This window comes from Budorcas taxicolor, chromosome 13 (genome assembly GCF_023091745.1).
Source record: "Budorcas taxicolor isolate Tak-1 chromosome 13, Takin1.1, whole genome shotgun sequence".
NCBI classification, from domain to species: domain Eukaryota; kingdom Metazoa; phylum Chordata; class Mammalia; order Artiodactyla; family Bovidae; genus Budorcas; species Budorcas taxicolor.
Window position 1 is genome coordinate 18,157,848 of NC_068922.1, and position 19,738 is coordinate 18,177,585.

Consider the following 19,738-nt stretch of genomic DNA (forward strand, 5'->3'; position numbering starts at 1 on the left):
GCTGGGTGTGTGCTGCTCAGCACACTTGCATTACTGCCTAGAACACCAGCACCCAGGTGCTGGATTGTATCACAGAGCAGCCTCGCTGCCAAGTGGGTCCTTCTGACATGAGCAGTCTGGCTTTGTGGAAGGAAGACTTCCCGTTGTCAGCTGGGTGAGGTTGGGGGGTGGAGGTGGAGAACTTTGGGTGGAGGTGGAGGTGGGGGACTCTGGGTGGGGCTAGAGATGAGGGGCTTTGGGTATGTCTCAGGTGGGGTAACCCAGGTTGGCCCACTGCCCAGAGGTCCTCGGCGAAGGTCCTGTATGGTTGGTTGTTTTTTTAATGTTGATTAATTTGGCCGCATCGGGTCTTAGTTGTGGCATGTCGGCTTAGTTGCCCCTGGACAGGTGGGATCTTAGTTCCCTAACCAGAGATTGAACCCACATCCCCTGCATTGCAAGGTAGATTCTTAACCACTGGACCACTGGGGAAGTCCTGCCGCATGGTTATTCCACCACAGTGACTGCAATTAAAGCTTCCATGTCACCCAGCCTCATTGTTTCAAGATTTGAGAATTTCAGACATTTAATCTTGACAAGGTCAAGAAAAAAATATATTGTTCCAATGATCAACCACAATGCATTTTTTCCCTTCTTTACTGAATGAAGCTGCTCAGCCACATTTGCTAAAAAAAAAACAGTCTTTAAAAGTGGATTCATATCCCCTGACCCGAAGTCCTTTAGAGCTGAGATATATCTAAGCATTGGTGCGAGGCTTCATGTGAACTCATTTCATCCTTTTCCTTTTAATCATCAAAGATTAAGTATCCTCTGGGCGAGGAGAATTTTTCTTCTTAAGAAATGATTACAATCATTTCCTTGGTCTATTCCCCTTCCTACCTCATTTTCTCAAAGTCTTGGAGTAAAAATAAAAAACAAACAATGACTTCAGTACTTTGTGCTTCTAGGAGGGCCACGCCCACCTTGGAGAGACTGCAGAGTGGTCCTCCCAGCTGGGAATCCCAGTTCAGACTACGAGCCTCACTTCCTGTGCCTCTGGACTCCTCCAGCTTAGAAGGTCAGCAGAACTTGACCCAGGACTTTGTTCTCAAAAATTCAGCTGAAAGAACCTCAGGTGGAGACACCTCTCCACACTACTGGCTGCTCCCATCTGCCTTGGGTCAAGTGGCCACTGGCAAGTAGGCAGCTCAGACTGCTTTGCTTGACTCTCCTGCAGATCTTTCTCCAATAGCTCAGTTGGTAAAGAATCTGCCTTCAATGCAGGAGACCCTGGTTTGATTCCTGGGTTGGGAAGATCTGCTGGAGAAGGGATGGGCTGTCCACTCCAGTATTCTTGCGCTTCCCTTGTGGCTCAGCTGGTAAAGAATCTGCCTGCAATGCAGGAGACCTGGTTTCGATCCATGGGTTGGGAAGATCCCCGGGAGAAGGGAGAGGCTACCCACTCTAGTATTCTGGCCTGGAGAATTCCATGGACTGTGTAGTCCATGGGATCACAAAGAGTTAGACATGACTGAGTGACTTTCACTTTCTTACAGATCTGTCTTCCAATAGCTGGGTTTTAACATCATCAGTGGTGCCGCCTTAACTCTGCTCCATGTGTTTCTGGGCTGGCCTTTGAGGACTTGATTGACAAGCTCCCTCATTCTTAGGCTTTGGAGCATGGGAAGCAGAGAGGCATTTGATGAAGGAACCACGGCTCTTGAGTGGTGGATCATGATGCTGGATGGATGGATAGAAGGATGCAGGGGATGGCTTTCTGTAAGGAACTTGGGATCTCTTCCTGCACACTGAGGTTGGGTGACATGGGGGCATCTAGAAGTGGTTTTCCAAGCAAGGCAGTGGGGCTAACACAGCTCTGGGAACTGGCGTAGGACAGCAAGAATATGGTAGATAGTCTCGTGACTACCGATGGACTGGTTGAGGGCAACCTGGACTATTTTGAAGGGAGGACTTGAATGCCCATGGTTGGGTGTGAAAGTCAACACCACCCCACTGGAAATCATAAGCTGGTGAGTCAGGTGCCTTTTGGATTACACCAGCCTCTAGGGTAAAGACATTGTCAGATGCAAGGGAAAAGGAGATGGGCCCACCGCATCCCATGAGATTTTCTTCTGATCGGAACCAGGTCAATCTGTGTACTTTTCATGTCTGATAATGAGGGATCATTAAGGCTCCTCCTGTTTCTTGTTCTTTTCCTTTTCTTTCATAGACTTATTCTCACCTGAACAATTCGTATGAGCTCAAGCTTCATTAGAAAAACCACTGTTTTTAGACTTCTGTTTAATGTTGCACACTAGGAAGATCCGTGGAATCTAAATGCCATTCTTTTTTTTTTGGCTGCAACTGGGCCTTGGATCTTAGTTTGCTGACCAGAGATTGAACCCAGGTTACCTGCAGTGGAAGTGTGGAGTTTTAATCAAAGGACCACCAGGGAAGTCCCTTATGTGCCATTCTAATTTCCCTCAATCTTTGCATTCTATCCTAAACAGCTTTACTATTACAATATTTGTACATATGTTAAGAAACCATCTTTCTCCCATCCCTCTGTATTCATGCACTCATTCATCACACTTAGAAGCTAGTGTGCAGATAGCCTTGGGAGAACAATTCTGGGAAAGTGCTGTCAGAGAGGGCACTTGTAAGTTCCTCAACAGTGCATGTGGCTTCCAGCCATTAGCAGTTCCATCCTGTAGAGCTTTGCTGTCCAATATGGTGGCCACCAGCCACATGTAGCCACTGAGCTCTCAGAAGGTTAGACACATGCTGGTTACTCAGTCTTTGAAGGAAGAGTGAATGCATGAGTGAATGAATATGGAGGACTGGTTCAAAGGAAGATGTGCTATATGTTTAAACTATGCACAGGGTCAAGAAGAATTAGTAGGCAAAAAAAAGTATGAAAAATAGTGGTTAATAGACATTTGGTTCTGTCCAAAACTTTCACAGGACATTTGGTCTACACCAAAAGGTTCTCGATATTTGGTCAATTTTCAGTTCAGTTCAGTTCAGTTGCTCAGTTGTGTCCGACTCTTTGCGACCCCATGAATCGCAGCATGCCAGGCCTCCCTGTCCATCACCAACTCCCGGAGTTCACACTTTTGGCCCTGTCCAAAACACCCATGGGGATATTTGGTCCATGTCAAAAGGTCCTTGATATTTGGTCCTGTCCCAAACCACCTGACATGGATCAAACACGCCCATGATGTTTTGTGTGCATGCATGCTATGTCGATTCAGTCCTGTCTGACTCTTTGCAACCCTATCAACTGAAGTCTACCAGGCTCCTCTGTCCATGGGATTCTCCAAGCAAGGATAATAGGATATACTGGGTTGAATAGAATATATTATTGAAATTAATTTCATCTGTGGCTACTAGAAGATTTAAAGTTAGGAATATGGTTTGCTTGGTGTTTCTCTTGGACAGTTTCACTCTAGATGGCCTGCTTCCACCCCCTTCACTTTCCTCTCTCCCAGGAAGGAGCACTTCCTCTGGGTACCATCATCATCTCCATATGTAGCACCTCTCATACCCTGCTGCTAAGCTGCTACGTCACTTCAGTCATGTCTGACTCTCTGCGACCCCATAGAGGGCAGCCCACCAGGCTCCCCCGTCCCTGGGATTCTCCAGGCAAGAACACTGGAGTGGGTTGCCATTTCCTTCTCATACCCTAGTGGCTGCCTATTCATGTCTGAAACCATTTCCAGCATCAGAACCTCTTGAAGGAGAAACTTTCATACACAGCCCACAGTGCTGTGCTTGTTATAAAACAGACAGACAATAATTAATTGGTGAATATGGATCAATTGCTCCTATTAGATGAAACTTGTGTGAGGCAAGGCATTTACGATTGCTAATGTGGTCTTAAGTATAATACTGCATAGGCATTCAGTATGTGTGGGAAACATTTCAGAGATAATTTCTAAAATACATATGAATTTTTAAAATTCCTGGAAATATTTTATTCCTAATTATTAAAACTTTTAAGGGTATGCTTGTTAGGTAATTCAATACTGTTCCTATACACATGGGGTGTGTATTTATTTCACAGTGTACATGAATGCTTCTGGACAGAGTTGAATTTATGGTCCATGTGGTCACACCTGCCCATTTACAAAATAGGCACAAAACCCAGCTAGATTCTAATCAATTTTCAGAATTCTCTGATGTTTTCAAAACCAATTGAAATCAATCAATTATAAAATAGAGAGATATAAGTTAGGTAACAGTCATACTTTCTTTTAACCAAAATAAGCAGAATTTAAGACAGTAAACACACTAGAAAATATTTGCTTAACATTTGACCATTAACTGTGATGAGTTTGCTTCTCAGGGGTCTGGGTTTGCTTTTATGCTCATCTCAGGTCAGAAGCAATACAGTCAAACTGAACATTTCGTGGATGTGAGTGCAGCCTGACCCTAATGCATCTTTATGGTTAGACACTAGATAAGTATATTCGTGAAAACAGGTTTATTGTTTGTGAGAAAAGTTTATGAATTTGACTCAAGACACCAAAGTGTCTGGTATCTAAAATTAACACAGCATTAGTTTTTCATCAATTATTAATATAGAGGGAATCACTGTATCTAGATAAACTAGGTAGATTTAAATAAAGACTTAAGGTTTTATCTGGTTAGTTAAATCACATTGTAATTATTAATCTTATGATCACATTTTTGAAAAGCTGTCTAAACATATTAATGATTTAATAGTGGAAGGCACTGATGTACACAAAATGGTACAGGAGTACTTGGATGCTGTCTCTTTTCTGAATTCAGGCCTGCTTCCCCAGTTCGGCTGTAAACACTTTGCTGGCTTGAATTTGTAATGTCTGAATTACAGTTATTGGAGTAGCTATCTTATTTTAAAAATTTATATTTTTCTTACTCAAAAAAAATTCTGCTTTCCACATGGAAGTTCTCTAACTGTGTGTGGGATCAAATTAAGGGAAGTGAGCAGAGATTTGATTGAAGGTCACGAGTCCTGGTCCAGACACTAAACAGCTGTATCACCGATTTGGCAATTTCTCGGATCCTTGGACTCCTCTCCCAGGCTCTCCCTCCCCCTCAACACCCTCCTTTGGTATCTGGTCCTGACTTTGTTACCGTTCACCCAACTGCATGATGTGTGCGTGTGTGCTCAGTTCCTTAGTCGTGCCCAACTCTTTGTGACCCCATGTACTGTAGCCTGCCAGGTTCTCCTGTCCATGGAATTTTCCAGGCAAGAATACTGAAGCCAGTTGCCATTCCCTTCTCCAGGGGATCTTCCAGGCATAGGGATCAAACCTGTCTCCAGCACTGGCAGGAGGATTCTTTACCACTGTGCCACCAGGGAACCCTACATTACAGTAACTGGACTCTACAAAACTACACATTCCCATGTGGCAGCATGCACTAAGTATCTTAACATATTATTTTAATCTTAATAATTTATCTCATAATTTATGGAGATCATCAGCCCCACTTTTCAGCAAATAAAACTGAGGCTGGAGAGAGATTGAGTGGCATTTCTAAGGCACAAGTCAATGGTACAATTACTGTTTCTACCTACATCTCAGCATTGTCTGATGTCCTCTGGCTATTCCTGAACTTGCCTTTCAACCAGAACTATTTTGAGAAAGCCCCACTCTAAACTAGTATACTCCTCTCTTTCCAAAGCATTAAAACAGAGACAACATCTATAATTATCAGTAATTGTTGTTGTGGATCCAAGTATTAATACAGAAGCAAGGAGACCTCTGCAAGATTTGTTGTCGTTGCTGTTACAAACTTAATTATTGGGTAGAAATGTTGAAGGTTGCCTCTAAACAGAAGAGGAGTAAGAGAGCCTTTCCCATGAATGCATGGCAGGAAACGGGTTCTCTTTCTGGGTCATCCTCTAGCTTTCTCTGGCTGGCCTTGGGCTAGTGATTTCAACACTCCTTAGCATCCTGGAGTAAGATGGGATGATGACACATGGTGCATACTTATTGCACTGCTTTGCCAGGATAATTGATTGTACTGGTCAAGGGCTGCAGAGGAGTGGAAGTACCTTGTGTATGACAAACCGCACTATACCCGGGGCAGTGGAAAGTGCAGGGATCCAAAAAGCAGATTAACCTGTCTAGTTTCCTTAGTTTAAAAAGGGAAGTGGACGGTCACCAACTGTACCTGCTGAAGTTCTCTTAGAGCCCACGGAGCTGTTGATCACTTTCACAAGCCCTAGAGACGCTGGCAAAAATGAATCCACTATCGTTTGGAACAGACCTGGGCCAGCGATGACTCTTTGTTGACACTTGCATTCTCTGAACAGAGAGGCACACAGTTGCCAGGAACACTGAGATTCCTGCCATAACAGAGGAGCCTCAGTTACTTTTCTTGACGTGGTGTCGGTTCCTCTATTAACTGTCGCGGGTCCCCACGCAGGTGACTCCATGCGGCGCTGCTTTCTTCCCCAGGGCTGCGGTGGCCTTCCTAGTGCATTGTTCCTGACTTTGCTTTCAGATTGCTTGGGTTGCCGAATTCTAATAAATAAAACGATGCGAACTGCTGATGTCGGAGTTGCAAACGACAAAGCGGGTGGGTCACCACGGGGTCAAAGGAACTTCAAGGTAAGTGGTGGCCTGGGGAGAAAGGACTCCCCGCAGAGCAGCCCCCTCGCTCCTGGCCTCTGGGGGCGGGGTGGGGAGGTTGGGAGTTGGGGGGGATCGGGCGGGAGTCCCCCCCCGTACCCCCCCCCCCCGTCCCCCCCGGACCTTTGGGGTAGTGTGGAGTCAGCCGCGATTCCGCCTGGGCCCCTCCAGCGCCAGGAGGGGGATCCACAGCGACAAAGGAAGGGGGGGTGCGGGAGGCGGGGGCCGGGGGCTGCGGCGCCCAGGCTTGCGGGGCGGCGGAGGAGGGAGGCCGCCCCGCGCCCCGCGCCAGGTCTCCGCGTGTGCAGTGTGTTGTGGGCCGGCCGCGCCCCTCCCCTCCCCTCCCCTCCCCTCCCCTCCCTCCAGTCCTGTCCCTTCCCCTCCCTCCTTGTCCCTCCCCTCCTCTCCCCTCCCCTCGCCTCCTCCCCGTCCCTCCCCTCGCCGCGTCCCCTCCCCCGCGGCCCGGAGCGAGCGCCGCGCCAGCGCCACACGGCCCGGCCGCCGAGCGCGGCGACACACACCGAACAGGTGGCCGGAGGCTGCGGCGCCGCGCGGGCACAGGCGGGCGAGCCCGGGGCCAGGCCGGGCTAGGCGCGGCGAGGGCCACAGGCCGGGCATGCGAGCCGATCGGGCCCCCGGCCGCCGCCCCTAGCCCCGCGCCGCGCGCCCCGCGTGCAGTCGCCTCGGCCCAGGGCGCTCCGGCCCCTCCGGCCGCGGTCACCGAGGGGCGCGGGCCGGCCCGCGGCGGCGGCGGCGGCGGCGGCATGAAAGTGACCGTGTGCTTCGGGAGGACCCGGGTGGTCGTGCCGTGCGGGGACGGCCACATGAAAGTTTTCAGCCTCATCCAGCAAGCGGTGACCCGCTACCGGAAGGCCATCGCCAAGGTGAGGGGCCGGGGGCGCGGGCGGGGGCGGGCGGGCGGCCGAGGGGGCGGCGGAGGGGGCGGAGGAGCGGGAGGAGGGAAGGCGCCGGGATCAATATGGCGCTTCCTGGAAGGGGAGGCGGCGGCGGAGGCGGGGAGAGGGAGCGCGCGGCGGCCGGCCCGGCCTGCGCCCCCCGGCCGGGCTGCGGGCCGCAAACTTCCCCGCGCCCGGCCCCCGCGCCCCGGTCCCCGCTGGTCCTTCGAGGCCTGGCGGCCGGCGCCCCGAGCCTCCGGGGAGCCGAGCCCGAGCCGCGGCGGGGCGTGCGGAGCCTGCTCCCGGCCGCGGGCTGCGGCCCCGGCTCCCCGCCCTGGGCCGCGGGCGGAGGCCGGGCGAGGGAACTTTTCCTGCTGGAGCGGAGTTCGGCCCGCGCGCGGGGAGAGTGGCTCGCTGGTGCCTCTGCGACCCCCCCCCCCGCCCCCCCGCCGGGCGGTGGTGGTGGGGCCCTCCTGCGTGCCCTGCCGAGCGGGGGTCCCGGGGCGGGGTGGGGGCGCGGCGCCGGGAGCGACCAGCTCCAGCTGGCTCGCGATCGTCGCTGGAGCCCAGCACTTCGGAGACCGAGAGGCCCGGGAGCACAGCTGGCTTCTGGGAGGAGCACAGCCTGGAGACGGGTCACCGAATTCCGAGTGTTCCTGCCGGCACCTCCCCGTGGACCCGTCTGCACCGAGCTCCCTGCGGAGCCCGGGCCGCGCCCCGGCCTCGAGTGGAGTGGATTTCCCTTTTCCCCGTGGAGTGATAACATTGTCTCCACTTCCCTGCATTCCTCTACAATGTGTCAGAAGTGAAAAGGCTTTTTGTTAAATTGTTTTATCGTCTGTGTCTGTTTGACGACAGCCCACGCCTCCCAAGTTTCTCTCAAGCACCTGAGGATATTTCCTTTGCGCCAGAGGAACGTTGGTTGGAAAGCACAGTCACTTTAAGAATACCCGTTTTGTCCCCGATCTTGGAGTGGTTTGAGCCCTGTGGGTCTGGGGGCCACAGAGGAAAAAATTTTTTTTACACTCCTGTTTTGAGGAGAGAGGAAAATTAGCCCACGTTTGGCCTTTTAAAGATAATCTTGGGGAAGTTTAAGAACATGACAGTGATGGAAGATGTTGACTTTACTTCACGGCTCTAAAATGTTCCTTACAGTTGGTTGAACTTTTATTGAAAATCAAATAAAATTAGTGGAAATTGGGCACCTGCTTATCTTGAACCACTGTCAACCTCTGAGCATACCTTGAGCATTTTAAAGGGTTGTTTATGGATGACAGTTTGTGATCTAAATGTTCGGTATCAATAATTAGATTGCCCATGTACTCAGGAAACCAACAAAATAAACCGTGAGAGGAAAGAGAATAATATATACTTTGCAGTGTGCCCAGGTTCCGAGTGCAGAGGCGTGATGGACATTTCTTGGCTTACATGCTTAAAATGGACCTGCTTAACATTAGTCATTTACATGCTTAAACATTAACATGCTTAACATTAGTCATATTTCATTATGCACACGATGCATGTGGGTGGAACAGCTTGTTTGGGAGATACAAATGTAGTTGTTTGGGTCATTTGTATGCGCCACAGAAATTCTTAAGCATTTACTGTGACTGAGGCATTGTTCTGGGTGCTGGACATCTGTGAGATCCACTGGCTGCTTGTGGAAATTGGACTGTGAGACTCAAGGAGAGAGGCTACACGGTCCTGCAAGTGAGGGTAGCCAGCCTTTGGACTGGCGAGTTACATGCAGTGGGGAGAAGACAGGCCTCTGGGGTTTTGAGTAGATGGAGTTGAGAGGCCTCGGTAAGGGAGCTGGACTTTGTCTTTAGGTATCAGTGGTGGTGGTTTTGCAATGACTGGGGAGCATGAAGAAGGAAGCGTCGGTTTCTGCAGGGCACCTGGGAAGGCACCCAAGAGAAGCAGCATCAGAGCTGAGTTTTGAAGGGTAGGCGTGAGACTGATTATTGTTCCTGGTGGAGATGGAAGGAAGGAAGGATCATGCTCAGAGAGTGACGGTGTTATTGGAGTTGGATATAAATGACTCAGAGATGATTCAGGGGCTTCCAAAATTGTTTAAATTCTCTTTAAGTGCAATTCACAGTTCAGCAGGTAAATTTTCAAATGGGCTTTGTGGTCTACAAAGTTCGGTCATCGGATCACAAGACTGTTGACTCTCCAGTGTTGGATGAGCTGGAGTTTCTTCCAGGTCCATTTGTATTTTTTTCCTCTTAAATGATTAGGTAATGGCTAAGATGAAACTTTTAGTGGTTCTTTCCATTTTGCCCACCTCCTTTAAAATGGTTATGAAGCAAACACTTATTAACACTTGTTTTAACTTTTATCCTCTTATCTCTTCCTTACCCTTTACTGTTGAATAGAACAAGATAAATTTTGTATGAAGAACTGGGTAACTGGGTAGCTGTAGAGTGGTGTTTGGTTGCTAGGTGACATGTGCCATGCTGAACTCCCATCTGGTGGGGGAGAATGGGGGAAGATCATGTTTATGGCTTTGTATAAAAACCTGCTAAGCTGGGAAAAAAAAGAAGGAAATTAAAGGAAAAAGGAAAGAGAAAGAATGATCCCAAGCCACTAAGACTTTCTCTGCAGTGAGCATTTTGTGGTGTGGTGGGGCTAATTTTTGGCATTATATTTAAGCTGTTTTCAGGTTAAACAAATAAGTTTTTCTGGGCAGTGGAGTGGTGTGACTGAATACCAGAAATGTCCTCAATAAACAGATATTTGAAGGCTTACAGTTATTCATAGCACTTTTTTTTTTCTCCAGTTAAAAACTGTTTTTCTGTTTATGATCCTTGATGGGTGAAAATCGGTTGGCTGTTCTTCCCCATCCGCCCATCCTCATCCGGACCATTGCTGAGGAGGGTGCCCTGGAGACATGGAGGACCGTGCCATATGGACTGTTCTACTCCTACCGGTGGCCTGACTCATCCATAGTCCCTGATGGACACAGGATGCAGAGCACCAACTGCCCGGACTGTGTAGTGTGGTCACTTGGCTTCTCAGGGCTTTGCCTGCTCTTTCTTTATTCTCAGTGGATCAGGGCTGGCCTGAGACTTCCCATTTTTTTCCTGCTGTGCACCTCAACTCTGGTTAGCAGGAAAAAAAAATCTCCATTCTTTTTTAAAAAAAATTGTTTATTTGTTGAAGGGCTACTATGTGCCAAATGTCATGCTCTATGAAGAAATGTAAGGCTGAATTCTTGCTCTCAAGAAGAATGTAATGTGGGCAATAGGGTGAATATATTAAACTATGAATAACAGTAGGCAATAACATTAATTAGCAACAGGGTGGTGCATACAGAGAGTAGCTGCTTCTGGATTTCAGAGATGGAAGTGGTCATTATAGCCTGGGGGTGGCAATCTCCTGGAATCCCTGGGGTTTGCATACACTAGGCTTAGTCAGTGGGAAGGCTGGCCTGGATTTAGGACGGCACTTCCTAACTGGGTAGTGGGGTGACCCCTAAAACCACCTGCCTGGCCTAGGAGTCCTGGTTTGACAGGTGTCCGGTGGGTCCAGGCGTGTGAGTCTGGAGCGTGTTGGCTGCCATGCTGAGGGGTGGAAGGGCGGGCATTGCCGGTGAGCATCAGGGCTAGTTTGGCTCCTGGGCTGCTGTCCCGTCAGATGGCGGCAGGACCAAGCTGAGGAGGGCCAGGAACGCCAGGATGAGACCCCGAGGCTTCGTACAGTCTGATGGTCCAGGGGGACTGAGGTGTTTGGGCAGGACTAGTTCTCTTCTGGGCAGAGGACCAGGATCACCTTCAGTCCACAGAAACGCTGGTTTTTTCACCATTTAACCTTGGGTAGACCAGCCCTACGGAGCCTCATTTCCTCATCTTGAACAGGTTCCTCCCCTGCAGGGTTCCTGTGAGTGCTGAGGGGTGATGAATGGGCAGCTCCTCAGCTCTGCATCTGGATCCCTAATTGGTTTCACTCACCAAATGGTTTCACTCACTCGACTGCCTGCAAGACTTTCCCGAGTAGTCTGCTAGTCCTGTTTGGGTTTTTCCTCTTTGCTCAGGAAGACAGTGTGTAATTTAATTAAAGAATAGGTAGGAATGTTAATATTTGCCTAAGCAACACCACAATCAGAAGAGCACATTATGTGTGTGTGTGTATAAAGTAGAGAATGTAAAAATCACGGCTGTTACAGCTTTACTCTGGGTTGACTTCTGGGCCTCCATTTTTTTTGTGTGTGTAGGGGCCACTGCTTCTGTTCCTTGAGCATGGAAAACTTAAGAGTTATTTAATAGCAATTTATCTGTGGCTCAGCTGGTAAAGAATCCACCTCCAATGCGGGAGACCTGGGTTCCATCCCTGGGTTGGAAAGATCCACTGCAGAAGGTAAAGGCTACCCAGTATTCTGGCCTGGGGAAAAGAGTCGGACATGACTGAGAAACTTTTACTTTCAGTTTAATGGTATAAAGAAACCCCACAAACATAAATTTATGGGCGGTAACTTTTGAAAATATACTTTTCTTTTTTGGGGGTGAGGAGGACAGTTGATTACCAAAACCATGTAAGTCATGGTTTGTACGAAGACTCTTGTGTTTGGTGTGTGATTTCTTGTGGACAGATGAATGACCACATGTTGTTACACATTTGCAAGGTTATTGAAACTATTAGGAAAATAGGAAACTTTTAGGAAATTGTTGCAGAGTTTGAATGACCGTATTTTTGAATAGTGAAATGAAGTACATTTTATTATTTTGTTAACATTTTCTCATTTTCCTCTTCAAAAGGAAAAAAACAAGAAACATGTCTGAATGGTTGATCTTTCTAAAATGCACATTTCCATGTACTCTTCTGCTTAAGGACCCCAGTATCAGCTTTCCCCAGAGGCCAGGTCCTGCCACCTCAGCAGAGCCTGTCCCTTGTAGGACCCCTCCTGCCTCTTCCACCCCAGACCCTCCCACTTCACCCCTACCCGTTTGGCCTTGCTTGCACTTTCCTGCCTTTGCTCTGGTATTTTCAGTTTCTCCCGCCCAGATCACTTGCTTGCTTCACATCTGCTCCTCTCTTGAGCCTCAGCTCAGCTCAGGCTGGCCCCGCACCCAAGGCTTGTGGGGGTTCTCCCCGCTTCCCACAGCTCCCATACTGACCTGGAGGAATGTGCTTTGTTGTGGGTGCTTCAGGGGGTTTGTTTTGGAACAGAACTATGCCCCTTCTCCTCCCGGTGAGGTGCTTGAAGGTGATGGTCCTGCCTCAGTCTTACTGGTGGTATCTGCCACGTAGTCATCTTACAAGCTGAGTAGGTGCAAAATTGAGGATAAATACATGGCATGTATTCTCACACAAAAAGTGCACTTTTGCTTGGAAGACTGTGTGATTTTGAAGACTTTAAAATTTGGTATGTTTGGCGTATTAGGACAAAGAGATTGATTTAGTGTGGTTTCAGGGTACCTGGAAGTTATTCTTTGGTATCATTTGTTTTCAAGGAGTTTGGTCCATTTTTCAGCCAGAGCAGAGGAATCATCCTGGGGTTTGCTTCGGGCCTGTTTCAAGGCTGGTGGCCAGGGCAGTGCAGGAATCTGGCCTCAAGACACACCTGTGCTGGGTCTGGCGCTTCTAATTCTGTCAGTTGGGATCCGTGGGTAAGTGCCAGGAGTAAACAGAAATGTTTAGGATCTGAGATTCATAGGGAGAATCTGGCGATGAGACGTGCTTCTTGGCTTGTGGCGAATGTGGTGAATTGGGCACGGGAGGTAATGTGTGCACACGTGCACAGAATCTTCATCTGTGCTGGAAGGTTTGTTCAAGCCTAGAGTTGGATGCAGGTGGGTGGTGGTTAACACTTGAAAGATGACCTGAGCCCTCTGCCCTTTTTCAAGGATGGAAAGAAACATCCATCTTGGAAAGTGCTTGGTCTGGGAAAGTGCTTTCCCCAAGTGGAGGTGCTTTTCCATGGGGTAGAGGTGGGCAGCCCACACAGGTGACTTTTCTCCCACTTGGCCACTCACGTAGCAGTCCAAGTGGCCATCAAGGTCAATGGCAGTGGAACAGGGCTCAGAAAATTTATGCATTTTACCAATTTTTGGTATCTTTTCTGTTTTACATGGAAAAGAGAAAAATCTTAATAAAAATAAATGCAAAGTTCTATGATCATAATAGGAAGGTGATTGTTTTTTGCCTTATAGTCATTATTTTATCCCATTGAAAATTTTTTTCCATTTGGAAGGATTGTGTAAAAATGCTTTTCCTTCATGGCTCTGTCTTTCTGTATCTGACCTTCCATCTTTGTGTGTTCCTGCCATTAAATATTACTTTTGTTTATTCTTTTCTCCTCCATCAACTAATATTGTAACTTAGAAATACAATTTCCAGCTTCTTTCCAAATGACTTGAAATGTGAATTATTTCACTCTCAACACTAGCTTATACACACACATGAGAAATTGAAAACACATCATAGAAAAAATATATACATGAATGTCTATGACATGATTCATAACAGCCAAAAAATAGAATAAGTCAAATGCTCATCAACTGAATAAAATGTGGTATATCTATATATTAGAATATTATTAAGCTGTAAAGATGAACGAAGCTGTGATGCATGGCTCACTAGAGATGCACCTTGCAAACAGTATGCTTCATAAAGGAAGCCAGTCATAAAGGCCCACATACTATGAGTCCATATTTACAAAATGACCAGAATAGACAAATCTGTAGATATAGAAAGTAGAGTAGTGGTTGCCAGGGCCTGGGGGTTGAAGAATGGTAGGTGACTGTTCATGGGGATGGGGTTGATCTTTGGGATGATGAAAATGTCCTCAATTTAGATAGTGATGATGGTGGTATGCCTCTGTAAGTATACTATAAACATCACTGAATTGTACACTTTAAAATGGGTGAATTTTGTAATATATTGTTATGTCTCAATAAAGATGCTAAAAAAAAAAAAAAGTCTGCATAAGCCCCTATGGGCAGAGCTCCATTTTTTAGGTGTTTTATGAGAGTCCCATAAAACATGTTTTTCTGTGTCAGAGATGTTCAAATGAAGAAGGGCTATTTTTAGGAGTTTTCCATACAATGTGTGAACCTGCTTTCTCGAGGTTGTCTGCTTTCTCCCGGTGCTGTCTGCTAAGCCCCTGACTGCTGAGAATCCGCGTTCCCTAGTGCCTCCGTAAAGGCTTCGCCAACTATCCGGTCACCTATTCTGCCTTGTTCTCACTCAGCCCAGTCCACCAGCTGCCCTGGCGGTTGATTCAGATGACCTAAGATATCCATCATGGAAGAACTTTTCCAGTTCTTGGTTTTGAGCTTTGGCAGATCCCGCAAGCTCTGTGCGCATCAGTTTTCCCATCTTCATCTCCCCATACTCAGAAGGTCTGGGCTGGGCTTTTGCTTTCTGTCCCCCTGGGCAACAGCCACCCTGAGTCTGCATGGTTGGTGATTGTGCCCGTGGGACCATCAGGCATGAGAGGCTTTTCAGAGGCGTGAACAGACTAGATCTCAACTCCCTGGACCCTCCCAATGAGAAGGTTTTGCTTCCTTTACTTTGAAATGATGGGCTTGACCCACAGGTCAGACATACGCTGTTTGAAAGTTAGGATGTATTTTGCCTGGAGTGTCCCTCAGAATTCCTTACTGTCCCAAGATAAATATCTTTTAAAATAAATTACATGCTCAGAAGTAACTTAATAAGACTGTGTCCTTTGTGAAGTGTAGCTAAAGGTATGATTCTGCATGGTTCTAAATGTATGGCATGTGTGTACACATGCACAAATGTATTCATGAATTTGGTATTTTTATGGTGATATCAATTTAAGGGGTTTTAGAGATGACTGGTCCCTACTTTTAATGTTCTTTAATATTCAGAAATGATAAGGCAAGTTTTTGGAACTCAGGTTTATTTTTTCCTGGTGTGTAGTTTTTCTTATTTTTTACTGCATCCCTGTACAGGGATCTGAAAAGACCTCTTAGAGATATTCTATGATACAAAGCAATATTTCCTTCTCTGTTTATTTTAGAAAACAACTCACTATATATAAAAAAACCTAAGGTTCCTAAATACTAAAAATATGTGGTATTAACAGATGAAAAACACAGAAAGGCTGTTTCTGTGTAAGTGTTTGAGATGAGAGTGGGCTATTTTGTTCTAGTTCTTTGCAGTATACAGTAAAAACTGGGAAATATTTTTTCATGTTCATGATTTAATTTTTTTCAAATCTAATATTGAATCCAGAATTTAAAAATAATCCATTTCCCAGGGAACACAGGAAGGCTTTTAAGATATACCATTTGTAATTCTTTTTTTTTTTTTTTAGAAAGGCATCTCTAATTTCTTTATTATATAAAGATGAAAATTTGGGGTAAAACATTTTAACAGTGTTACTGAGATATAATTCCCATACCAAACAATTAACTCAGTAAAGTATACAAGTCAGTGAATTCTAGCAAATTAACAGAGTTGTGCATCCATCACTGCAATCAATTTTAGAACATTATTATTTTCCCAAAAAGATACCCTACACGCAATTAGCAGTCACTCTCCAATTCCTCCATCCCCCTCAGCCCTGGGAAACCACTAATATATTTTTCTGTCTTCGTTGATTTACCTATTCTGATCATTATAAGTGGAATCATACAATATTTGTAACTACTTTGTAACTAGTTTCACTTAACACAATGTTTTCAAGGTTCATCCCTGTCATGTTATATGGTAATACTTTGTTTCTTTTTATTGCTAAATAATAGTATATTATATGGATATACCACATTTTATTTATCCATTCATTGGCTGATGGACATTTGGGTTGTTTCCATTATTATGAATGATACTCCTAAGAACATTCACATACAAATTTTTGTGTGGATGTATGTCTTCATTTGTCTTGGGTATATACCTATGAGTGGAATTGCTGGATCATATGGTAGCTCTGTATTTGACATTTTGAGGAATCCAAGGTGTTTTTCAAAGTGGCTGTACTACTTTACATTTCCACCAGCAGTGTTGAGAGTTCCAATTTCTTCACATTCTCATCAACACTTATTATTATCTGTCCTTTGATTATATCTTAGTGGATGTAAAGTGAAAGTGAAAGTGAAGTCGCTCAGTTGTGTCTGACTCTTTGCGACCCCGTGGACTGTAGCCCACCAGGCTCCTCCATCCATGGGATTCTCCAGGCAAGAATACTGGAGTGGGTTGCCATTTCCTTCTCCACCATTTGTAAGTCTGAAACCTATTGTGCAAAGTCATATGTGAATAATACTTAGCCAGATTCCTGCCCAACAGGGGTATAGTCTAACCTGAGATTCTCTCATTCCAGCCAGCAGCACCTGTAGAAGAAGGAGGTGAGATGTGCAGGTTATTGGTTCCTGGTGAACCACCATATAGGATATGACTAATCACTAAATCCATGAAAGCTGAATGTAGAATTTGGTATTTTTGTTGCTTTTTTAGAGATCTGGGCGGAGAAGGCAATGGCAACCCACTCCAGTACTTTTGCCTGGAAAATCCCATGGACGGAGCTTCACTTTCACTTTTCACTTTCACGCATTGGAGAAGGAAATGGCAACCCACTCCAGTGTTCTTGCCTGGAGAATCCCAGGGACGGGGGAGTCTGGTGGGCTGCCGTCTCTGGGGTCGCACAGAGTCGGACATGACTGAAGCGACTTAGCAGCAGCAGCAGCAGCAGAGATCTGGGAAAAAACCGTTCAGACAAATCAAGGGGCCGCTATATGAAAGCGCCTCGTTTGGCTTGGTAACTGCTTAAACAACTGCATCTGGAAGATGGTGGCCTTTCTGCATTTGTACTGCCTGAGGAATATGAAATGAGTCATATTTTAAATTATGAAGGCATATACTATTGGGAATATTTTTTTTCAAGGAAACCTGGAAAGCTAATAAAACCCTGAATTTTTAATAGTGGAGTCAGTTTTATCTTTTGTATTTCATGACCCACTTTTTAAAAACACAGATGTTTGGTAAAACACAATTAGCTGGAGGTGGAAAGTTTGGTGGTGGGCGTTTTTTTTGTTTTTCTCCTTCCAGGAGGCAAGTACATCAGTATGACACAGTCTGGGCCAGGATTCAGAAGAACAGATTACATCATTTGTGTATCAGAAAGCAAGAACGGTAACTTCTGTCAGCCTAGGGTCCATGTCCTTCATGGGACTGTTGTGAACGTTTAAAGAGAGAATGTTATAAAAAGGCATTGCAAGAAGTAAAGCAGAGAGCTTGAGAGCTGTTCTGTTCTTTCGCTCTTGCTAAGAAAGGTCACAAGTGATTAAGGCTCACTTGAATAAATGCTTCTAAATTGTTTCTTCTCATCTTCCTTAGAACTGTTCTAAATGTGGAATATTGAATATTTGGGGGGAAAAAAGAGTTCTCCCTTTAAAAGTCTTGAAAGCATTCTGCTGTTTGAGAAATAAAATCCCAGTGACATTGTTATAGATGTTCCAAAGATGTCCATAGAGGAATATCTTTCTTCATTTTTGGTTTTGGCCATGGTAGTTTTGGACTTTGATAAGTCTCACCAGCTCTCTGAGCCTCAGTTTTCTCATCTGTAATTTGGAAATGTTTTCTTTAGTCAGCAGTCATGGAGATTAAGGGATTTAGTATAGATAATTCCCCTGCCATGTTACAGACTCTTAGTCAATTTTAGATCTTTTCCTTTCCTTCAAGTTTCACACAGAAATTAGACACAGTTTTAATGGCTAATTCATAAAATCAACTTGATTTTTATTTGATTTATAATTCTAGTTGTCATTTTTCAAGATGGTTTGTCAAAGAGTTAGCACTTTCTTCTTATAAGTACTATGGAAATTCCAGTATTTAGTTTTCCAGTTTTGGTACTTTTACTAACTCAGTTGGAAATAGGGAAAAAGAAATGTTCTAATAATCCAATAGCTGGTTCTTTTACAGATCAAGAAGTGTGTTTATCCTAACTCTGTAGCTTTTTCTGTTGTTAGCCTCTTCTTCTTTTTGTTAACTTTATTTATTTTTGGCTGTGCTGGGTCTTCATTGCTGCCTGTGGACTTTCTCAAGTTGTGGCGAGCTGGGGCTGCTCCTTGTTGTGGTGCTCGGGCTTCTTATTTCGGTGACTTCTTGTTGCAGAGCGCAGGCTCTAGGGTGAGTGGGTTTCGGTAGCTGCACTCGAGCTTAGTTGCTCTGTGGCATGTGGGATCCACCTGGACCAGGGATTGAACTCCTGTCCCCTGAATTGACATGCAGATTCTTAACCACTGAACCACCAGGGAAGTCCTATTAGCCCTTCTTATTTTTTAAAATAATTGCAGCTGCCATACTGCTAGATGAATGGAGATTATGGAACCTTTCTTTGCTATATTTACCATATTTTAAAAGGCCCTGGTTACACATTTTTCCATTAAAGAAATCTTTTGAAAGTTGGAAAGAGTAAAACTAGAAATTGTAAATTCTGATATTTAAAAAATCCTAGAGATCTTTCAGACACCTGTTTTAAAGACCTTTAGCCTTTATTAACTAGTAGCAGCAGCAGTAGTTCTGAGAGTACCCTGGAGCACAAAGAGATAATCTGAGTTATAAAAAAAATGCGAAGGTTGACAGTTTTGTGACCCCTCTAATCCTTTATTCTATAGGCCTCTATAACTCATATGCTCATAACACTTCTACACTCTTTTCTGTATCTTTAAGATGGTGATTTGGGGCCGCTAAATCAGCAGTAAATGAACACCGAACATCTTTTGCTTGGGTAGATAGTTGTAAGGGTTGACAGATTGATACAACTTTTAATACTTTAAAGTGAAGTGAAGTCACTCAGTCGTGTCTGACTCTTTGCGACTCCGTAGACTGTAGCGTACCAGGCTCCTCTGTCCATGGGATTTTCCAGGCAACAGTACTGGAGTGGATTGCCATTTCCTTCTCGGGGGGTTTAATACTTTAGTTCAGCTAAAGGCACCCAATGCCAATCACCTGAAGACTTCGCCCAAGAGTTGACCTATTTATCATTCTGAACCAGGAGTGGTGCCTGGGAGGCTTCCTCAGGGCTCTGGGTGGGGCTGTGCTAAAATACCAGACTTGCCAACTCATCAAAACTCAACTGAGTTCATGCCCAAGAGGACCACTTCTTACTTACCTTTTCCATTTCATAGTATTGAGAGTTGTCTTCCTCTCTTTGAGGACTTTAAACAGCTTACTAATTCAAGCTTCCTCCCTCTCTGCATATGTAGTTAGGGAAGTTGCTAGGTAGTGTTTAAAACAATAAAGCTTATCTAGTTGTGCAGCATTCATATTTTG

At 45.6% G+C, this 19,738-nt stretch overlaps 1 protein-coding gene across 8 annotated transcripts in view; it reads left to right on the forward strand.

Moving 5' to 3' along the window:
* The first annotated feature begins 7,349 nt into the window (after positions 1-7,349).
* The window catches only part of PARD3 (par-3 family cell polarity regulator), a 592,324-nt gene continuing 579,935 nt past the window's right edge, over positions 7,350-19,738 (forward strand). For all 8 annotated transcript variants that reach the window (XM_052651068.1, XM_052651061.1, XM_052651065.1 and 5 more), the window contains exon 1: positions 7,350-7,489. In XM_052651068.1, the coding sequence (XP_052507028.1) occupies positions 7,370-7,489 (120 nt within the window). In that variant the 5' untranslated portion in view covers positions 7,350-7,369. The remainder of the gene's footprint in view (positions 7,490-19,738) is intronic.